Raw genomic sequence first — 9,178 nt, forward strand, 5'->3', positions numbered from 1 at the left:
TTTACTAAATGCCAAAAATGTAAATGTTAAATGTATAATTCCCAGATTTCCACTTAATATGCTGCAATATGGTGATAGCTATTGACATGTCAAAAAGTATTACGGTTTAAAGGTTTTGTGGTAACTTTCATTACCACATTCATTTGGACTCTCACTCCTAAACATGGGCGTAGGAAGCATTGAAATTGTGGGGGTTACAACATAAGGAGGGTAAATCTTTAACAGAGTAGATGTCATTTCCTGTATTCTGGTGCCTTTTAACAGCTGGATTGATACTTTTATCTGATTTTTTTTTGGGTGCACACTGCCATGCACGGACAGTAATGTGTGCGCCGCAGTGACTGCAAGGTCTGCTCATACTCGTCCCATACTCTCCCCCCCCCACACACACAGACCTGCCTGTCTGGTGATTGCCGACTGACACAAAAAAATATGTAATCAATAGTGCCCTCATCTGGTGATATGAGGAAGAAAAATATTTTTCCCATGATCACATAAAAACACCTCTTCTAGTTAACTAACAAACAGATGTGCATAGCTGAGATATCTGTACTTTTTATTTGTAGATGGGGATTATTAAAAAATTATATAATGACTTGACTATGGTGAGTATCAATGTAGTTATTTTACACATTAGTGTTCCCATGTATCACTCAAAAGAATAGTTCCTATCATGGCAAAATAATAGGCATAACCTAAATAATATTTGAGAGGGAATATGTTTTACATATTGTATGTAGTTTCAATATGCACTGACCATGTTGCAATTTAGTGGAAGTTTACAGTAACTATGACTGTCAACAATACTCATTCAATCGACATCAGATTAAATCTTGCAGTCAAAAAGAGGTCTATGATGATTAACGCTAACATCTGTAGGAGCTTGTTTCACCTAATGAATCAGATAATTGCAACCACGTGGTGAATGGAAAATTTAGTAGTGACATGATTTGTGACATGATTCATGATTGTGAAAGGTGTTTTGGGTAAAGATAATTATACTTGTCATGCAACGGATACCATTACTGTGCATATTGATACTTTTGTGTTTTTCCAAGTTTGATTTAGGGTGGGATCCTTTGCAGCACCCGCAACGTTGATTTTGATCTATCAAGAATGAAATCATCTGTGATAGTATAGTATACAGTATATTCACAATATGCTGGGAAAGGTTGACGTTTGATGGGGATCTATAGATATTTAGCTTAAGCCAATCATTGACCTGAATAGAACATAAAGTATTGCAGTCAAGTTCTTCCCACTTTTCTATGCTTAGATATACATGTCTCCTCACTGACCAACGATCCTATCAAGTAAAAGCATCTAATGTAACCAATTATGTCACACATTTTCTGAGGTGAAAATCAATGTGGGAAATGGTATCAAGCCCATAGAGACTACTAGCATCTTTTTGTTCATGGACTGGCCCCACCTTCAATTAGTGAGTTTATCAAACAAAATACTCAGAGTAGCAGGCCCACTAGATCTGTCTCGAGAGGTGATTGTGTTATTCCATATAGGACAAGCTCCTTTAGCCAGTCTGCATTTTCAGTGAAAGCGGCACACTTCTGGAATGCTTTGCCATTACATGTATGCAATAGTAAAACGTACAACACGTTCAAGCACAATCTTAAAGACTGGCTTATTGCTAATCAGTTGTGTGAGCACTAATTACAATGTTATTCTCAATGTTCCATGTAAATCCTGGTACTGTTTAATACTTGTTCCTTTTACTCTGCCTTTGTTATATGCCCTGTATCTCTTAGATTTAGATGTAGTTCATTGTTGTGATGTATGTCTTACATGCCTTTACATGCTTTTTCTGAAAATAATATTGTATATAATGTCTAGCAGGCCTAGTTAGTTAATGAGAGCCTATTGCTATTCTGCTCTGATACATTTGCTTGTATACAATGTTTATTTTTTATTTTTTAGAGAACGGCTTATGACATCTGGCCACAGGGACAACAGTTGAAAAGTAGCCATTTGGCTAACACTGACTCATTTACCAACTGGTTTATTAATGTGTACTGTCCCTGGTCAATAAATAAATAAATGAAAATAAATCTCTAACAGGCTGGCCCCACTCTGACACAAATCAAGAGGGGGCGACAACTTCTTCTTTTTTTTCACAGCAAATACACACCCTCGAAAAACATACCAAAAAATGTGTAGCGTTGAAATGAGACACTGTTAGCATGTAATTCTTCAGCCCACTTAAGAATACCATTTAGTTTAACGTGTTTTGCTGTCTTGTGTTATTGTGATGGCTTTTTGATGAAAATATCAGCCGATGATAATCTATGTACATTGTTTTGATAAAAAACCATCACAACAGACACAGCACCAGCTTTCCCTCTAGTCAAAAGTTTCAAGACAATGGATTTCCCCACCTCCCAGGGAGATTTATATTGTTTATTCTGTGGAAGCTATGGGTTATTTTTACTGGCAAAGAGGGAACTGTTTGATGAAATGACAGTAGGGTGTTACACAGTTCCAGAAAAGTTCCATCCTACCAGTCAGACCACATCCGGCCAAGTCATGCAGCTGCAACATTCCATGGATTAGATAACCAACCAACCTTGGGCTTAGTCACTGGGGCTGGCTTTATTAGCACCTGCCCTGGATACTGTAGCTCTCATTCACTGAAGCCTTCATTGGTCTCATCTAATACTGGACAGGAATAGTCAAGCAAATACGGTAATGAATCTGTTACTTTATTATTTTTCTTGCAATAGCATACTGAGCAGTTTGGCAGTGCACCAAAATCAAGTTTATTTGTATATGTCCTCAGAGAAAGCAGTTAATTATAACTAAACGTTTATGTGTTATTTTGTTTTCTTTCCTCTCAGAAAGAAGTAGAAAAAAATAGAAAAAGATGGAGCTATTGAGGTCTGTGCTTCTCATTGTCTTCTTCACAACAGCATCCGCAAGACCGGTATGGCACTTATAACACACCATCTTTCACACACCATCTTCACCCTCACACTATTTTCTTATCACTATTGCAGTGTTGTTAATATTGTTTTGGCTGTGTTTTGCTATGTTCACTCCACAGTTTAGATGGTCTCAGCTCTACCGTGGTCACATGACTGACACCAGCTCATCATCTGGTTCGCTGGAAAGGTCCCCTCACCGTTGGTACCCTAACGACAGCAGTTACAGCACAGACTCTAGATCATCAGAGTCCCCAGAATCTCACAGGTCTTCTGAATCCATGGAGTCCTCGGAATCTCACAGGTCTTCTGAATCCTCTGAGTCCTCAGAATCTCACAGGTCTTCTGAATCCATGGAGTCCTCAGAATCTCACAGGTCTTCTGAATCCTCTGAGTCCTCGGAATCTCACAGGTCTTCTGAATCCATGGAGTCCTCGGAATCTCACAGGTCTTCTGAATCCTCTGAGTCCTCAGAATCTCACAGGTCTTCTGAATCCTCTGAGTCCTCAGAATCCAACGAGTCAACTTCCTCAGAGGAGACTTTCACTGAACTGCCAACACCTAAACCAACTGTTCCAGACACAATGACAACAACAATGGCAACAGTTATGACCACTGATGGACCAACCACAACAATGGCAACAGTTATGACCACTGATGGACCAACCACAACAATGGCAACAGTTATGACCACTGATGGACCAACCACAACAATGGCAACAGTTATGACCACTGATGGACCAACCACAACAATGGCAACAGTTATGACCACTGATGGACCAACCACGGATATGGTGACACCAGGAGCCATCACTGCATGTGTCACTGAAGACATCCCAACCCAAACTACTCCACCAATAAGAACTCCAGCAAGAGGTGACAACATATAATGGACACAGTGTTTCATATCAATATTCATCAGAACTCAAGGTAAATCCTTCTAAATGAATGCTTATGATAAATTATTGAGTTTTTCATGTTTTCTGCTTTTGTAATTTATGTAATCAGATACAGTATTTCAGATGTGTTTACAGTAGTTATCTACATTGAGGTAAATCATTAAGAAACAAAACTAGAGTATTCTAGTACCGTAGGCATATTTATGGCTTGTGTAATGTTATTCATAGATATAAGCCTACACATTAAATGAAATTGATTGTCACTGTCTTGCGCTGAACAAAATGCTGCTCACTTATATAACCGGTCACCATCGATGCATACACAGTGTATAGCGTGTAGCACAGTGTCCTCTTTTTGTGTGTAATTGATGACACTGAATTGATTATGGTAGAGTGGTTCCAAACCACCTCCACGACATGATCAAATGAGAAAGTCCAACTATTGCAGTGATTGTAATTATGAGAGTTTGGATCCAAATAGCTTTTATGTTTTGGTGCGTATAGATTATAATGACAATAATAGTAATCAAAGCTTACATTTCATATAGCACTTTTCATTGCAAAGACAATATCCTACTGTTTGCCTCTATATTGGTGATTTATTTATTGTCCCATCTATTGTTGTATCAATATTCAGTCAAAAATGTATGTGTATGAGCAGTACTTGTCTTAAGCTAATAAAGAACCATTAACAATATTATTTCAATAATTGTAAAATATTTTAGCAGGCGCTTGTAATGCATTCTTACTCATAATAGCTGAGATCGAGTGTGTCACACAGCACGACCAAAGAGGATACAGAAAGATTCAAACCTCTGTGTTGGAACTCTGACTGAAAGTGTTTTTATCCAATCCTACAGCCCCCTCTTGTGGTCTTCTGCTGCACTGTACTGGTCTACCCTTGGGGCATGCAATCAAAGTCGAACAACATCAATCCCAAAATGAACCTATGAGTGTGTCTCTTCAACATAAATAAAATACACAATTTTAACCTCACTAAAACAGTCTACGAGAGCAACTAGAAACAATATCTCATGCCTAATTCATCTGTCAAGTCAGAGAACAGCAGTAGATGGAAACAATTGTAATGCTATGGACTGAGAAAAGGCCATACTGAGAAAAGGCCTATAAAGGAAAAAGGAATATTTTTCTAAAACTTTGAAGCAAAAGAAAAAGGTTGAAGCATGTCGTTTTGTGCGTTGCTGCCCTCCACAGAACATTATTCATCATGAGATTTCATTCCTTGCTTGCCACCTACATATCATGGCCATTCAACACTATAATATAATTGACAAAAAACAAAACAATGATGATTATACATTACAAAAGTATTTAAAAGTACAATAGAGACCATTCATTTTGTGGGGTTTGATTATTGTAATGTATATCTTTGAAACACCATAGTAAAGCATAGCTTTTTAAAACATGAGTAGGCCTATTTCCTGCTATAGTTCATCATCTAAAACCCTGTAATATATATATATAACATGTCATAACTAGATGTAAATCAAGCATATTTGTTTTGACAGTACCATTTGTTCACTGGTTGCAATACTGGTTGAAAATGATGGTGTGTGGTGTAGGGCCCTCATCAAAAAGCCATAAAACATTCTGTGCGTCGTATCACAAAAATCTGTTCACGTGTCTCTACTCGAGTGAATGCCATGTACTGTATATGCTTCTGAATCTATAATTAGTCCATAATCATCCCCCCACCTCTCTCTGACTGTATCTATTGATCTTACACTGCCATTCATGGTTTACGCAACTAAGTATGAAAATAGACATGGATTTTATGAAAAACACCTTTTTATTTATAAATGATACAACATGATACATTAAAGTAACAAAACAACATGGGACAAACAACATGTAGTGTAAATAATAATTGTGCAATGAACAAAAACGGCTGTTCGCTTTGAGAGAGTACTATCAGATATTGTTGAGTGTGTATCTCTGTTATCCTCTCAGTTTTTTTTTTACTTTGACCTCTCCTCCCAGATGTGACAACAGAGGGGAGGGACACTGGGCCTCTTCCTTGTCCTGGTAGCATCAGAGTCATACGTAGAGAGAGTTTGGCCAAAATTCAGAAAACTGAATGAACTGCTACTGGTCCCCAAGAGGCACACTCATGGCTGTCAAGGAGTTATGTGGTGTAATGGACTATAAACACATCATGATGGTTCTGGTTGAAATATCAATGGCCGGACTCTCTGTATGTATGGCTCTAGGTAGCATTCTTCACTGTCGTCAGCAGTGGGATGGGTCAGGGGTTCTACTAGGCGGTGATGACCACGGGGTCTGGGGTGATGACCACAGGGGCGTCGCTGGTGGTGGCGATCTCCTGACCTCCCTCCTCAGCTGAGTCGCTCTCCTGGCTCTCGTCACTCTCCGTTGAGTCGCTATCTGCTGCCCCAGGTGTGGCCGTAGCTTCCTCGCTGCTTTGACTGCTGTCGGACTCTTCGCTAGCGCTGGCACTGGTACTCTCGCTAGTTCCGTCGCTAGCACTGTTGGTGCTATCGCTAACACTCTCACTGGTGCTGGACCCATCACTGGAGCCTGCACTGGCGTTCTCCTCCTCTTCCTCCAGACTCTGGCTCTCAGAGGGAGCGCTCTCCTGGCCTGCTTGGGGAGCCATGCGCAGACTGGGCTCCTCAGCTGTCCCACTGGAGACGTCCAGACACTGGCTCTCCACCTCGGGGGTGCTGGTGTCCTCCTCCTCAAGCACATGCACCTGCAGGGCCTGCTGAAGGGAGGAAGAGGGGGGGGGTTGTGGGAGAGAGTGAGGGAGGTTGGCAGGTGGGTGAGTACGGAAGTTAGGGGAAGAGATGGCAGGATGTTCAAATTCACTTCACTTGACAAGCAGCACTAAAAAAGGCCCATAAAGGAGGCATTGGAATGTAGTTCTTATAGTAGATAAATGTGCATAATAGCACAGACAGGTTGTTTTCCATGTATATTTCTATGACAGGACTATGCAAAACCTTAAATATGGAAAATAAGCTCCGCGGAGGAACAACAGGCTCACCTTGAACACCTTCAGCTGCTTCTCGATCTCGTTCCCATCGGTGTTGTCGTAAACGGACATCTTCTTGCCCATCATCATGCCCTCGTCCATCTTGCCACCATAGGACTTGTAGTCTGAGGGGTTCTTCTCAATGTTGTTGGTCTCCACATAGACCTCAGACTTCTTGTAATCGCTTGGGTAGCCCATGCTGTCACCCCTGCCGTCGTCAATAACGATGAGGGGCAGGGTGGGCTCAACGGTGGGCTCAATGGTGGCTGGGACGGGGGTGGTGGTCTCTGCCTCCCCAGACTCGGCACTCTCGGTGGAGTCGTCTGTCTCCTGCAAACATGCAATACATGACTGTTAGCTGCGCTACACCTCTGCACTACAGTGTCATTGTTCTCTCGACCAATAAGTTGTGTGGTGCAAATAAGACAACCAAATTCTGTCTGTTCTGGTGGACTTGGGAGTCATGGCCATACATTGAACCTTTAAATATAAAATGTGACTCAATTTATCTTGTACAAGCTTGGAATAGCGTTTCATATGGTATGCTACTCACAGTGTCTGGTGTGTCCTCGCTGTCAGTGCTGTCTGCACTGTCGTCACTGTCTGTGCTGTCCACTGACGCTGTGTCTGATGTGGTGTCTGATGTAGTGTCGGAACCCTGCTGAGTACCGAAACAGGATCATTCTGCATCTTATTGTTGTCAAATGTCAAGTATGGTTTATCGCCATCACATGTGCAGGACTAATTTAGAACCAACATGGCACATAAGAAGGCCTACAGTAACCTAATTAGAATAGTCTCATTCCATAGTATATAGTTGCTATCAACAAACTCCAAATTACAACTCTTTTGACATGCAACAATTTGCTTGGGTTAGGTTTAGGGTAAGAGTGGATTTATGGTTAGGTTTAGGGTCAAAATGGTTTAGGGTTAGTGTAAAAGTGATTTAGGGTTAGGAGAGTTTTGAAGAATGTGTTTTAGGGTAAGGTTTAGGGTTTAGCTTCAGTCTTACCTCGTCTTCATCTGAGCTTTCAGAACTGTCATCTGATGCTGCAGCTGTCACAATCTAGAACAGAACCACAGCATTAGAAAGGATATAATAAGAGATATAATTGTTTCAGTTTTTGCAATTGTTTGAATTACAATCTATACACACCTACAGATTATAGGGGAATTTGCCCTGAGAGAGGTTGACAAAGCAGGCTCTTACCTGTAAAGGTGTAGTCTCGGTAAGAGCTTCTGGGGCTTTCCGCAGTGCAGGAGCTGGCTTCGCCTGGGAACATGAACTCAAATTAAAGTGGGTAACACACACAAGCGATGTACACACACACAAGCGATGTACACACACACACACACACACACACACACACACACACACACACATGCACACATGCACATGTGTGTGGGACATGTTCTGTCCCTCCCTTTTCCCTCCCTCTCCCCTCACTTTTTCTTTCTCTGTCTCTGTATTGCATTATTCACATGACAGTGACACTCACCACTTCCTCAGAGCTCTCTGAACTGCTACTGGAGGGCTTAGCCTGAAACATACAGAAAAAGGGGAAGACATGAAAGTGGTGCAAAATACACAGAAAACACAATCACTACATGCAACCAGACAACATAGTCTGGTGGGTCTAGAAATGTCCAAACAAAAGATGTGTCTACGCAAAACAATTTGGTGGTTGTCTTCTTATTTAGCTACTGATTTGACATTTTGTTGGGCTGAACTCACCGGGCGACAGAGGACTGTTGCGAAGAGAAGAACAAAAATAACGGCGACCTTCATTGTGACAGTAGTTATCTAGAAAAATGAACACAAAAAGGTTTAAAATGTGATGCACTCTTTGCAATGAGAGCAGGAATTCATGAGAACTCATAGTTCCAGTCAGCAATTCCATTCTAAAACCAAGTGGGTGGCTATCCAACTGGGTTGGACAGCAAAGACTGCCTCTGAAGTCCTGTCTCATTATGGTTCAATCATTAAACCCTAATTAGTGTGAGGGGAGAAACATATAGGCCCTTATGAGTGTCCGCTAAAGTGAAAGAACTCTGGCGGAAGAGGAAGCACACTCCTTTTAAAGTCTGTCTCTAACTGTTGGCAGACAAGGCATGTTTGTCTGCGACCGACATCCAGCCTATACCTACCCCCACACACGTCTTCCTTGTTTTCCGTTTCAGCTATAACAACATTACATAAAGTATAACTCTCAACCCGGAGTGTTTAGCTATACCTATAATGATCTCTTCAACTGTATAATTCCCAGAGTTAAAAGTGGAAGTTTGGAAAGCCACAGTCCCGAGAATCCTGAACGCCCCATGCACGC

General features: G+C 41.2%; 1 protein-coding gene across 1 annotated transcript; it reads right to left on the bottom strand.

Moving 5' to 3' along the window:
* Positions 1-6,113: 6,113 nt before the first annotated feature.
* spp1 (secreted phosphoprotein 1) lies at positions 6,114-8,640 on the bottom strand (the record flags this gene model as incomplete). The annotated part of the gene is made up of 7 exons (XM_080529538.1): positions 6,114-6,578; positions 6,864-7,181; positions 7,405-7,509; positions 7,864-7,917; positions 8,062-8,124; positions 8,351-8,392; positions 8,587-8,640. 7 exons carry the CDS (start codon positions 8,638-8,640, stop codon positions 6,114-6,116), a joined length of 1,101 nt encoding a protein of 366 aa, XP_080385664.1.
* Positions 8,641-9,178: the final 538 nt, after the last annotated feature.

This window comes from Nansenia antarctica, assembly GCF_963989245.1.
Source record: "Nansenia antarctica genome assembly, chromosome: 4".
Lineage (NCBI taxonomy): Eukaryota > Metazoa > Chordata > Actinopteri > Argentiniformes > Microstomatidae > Nansenia > Nansenia antarctica.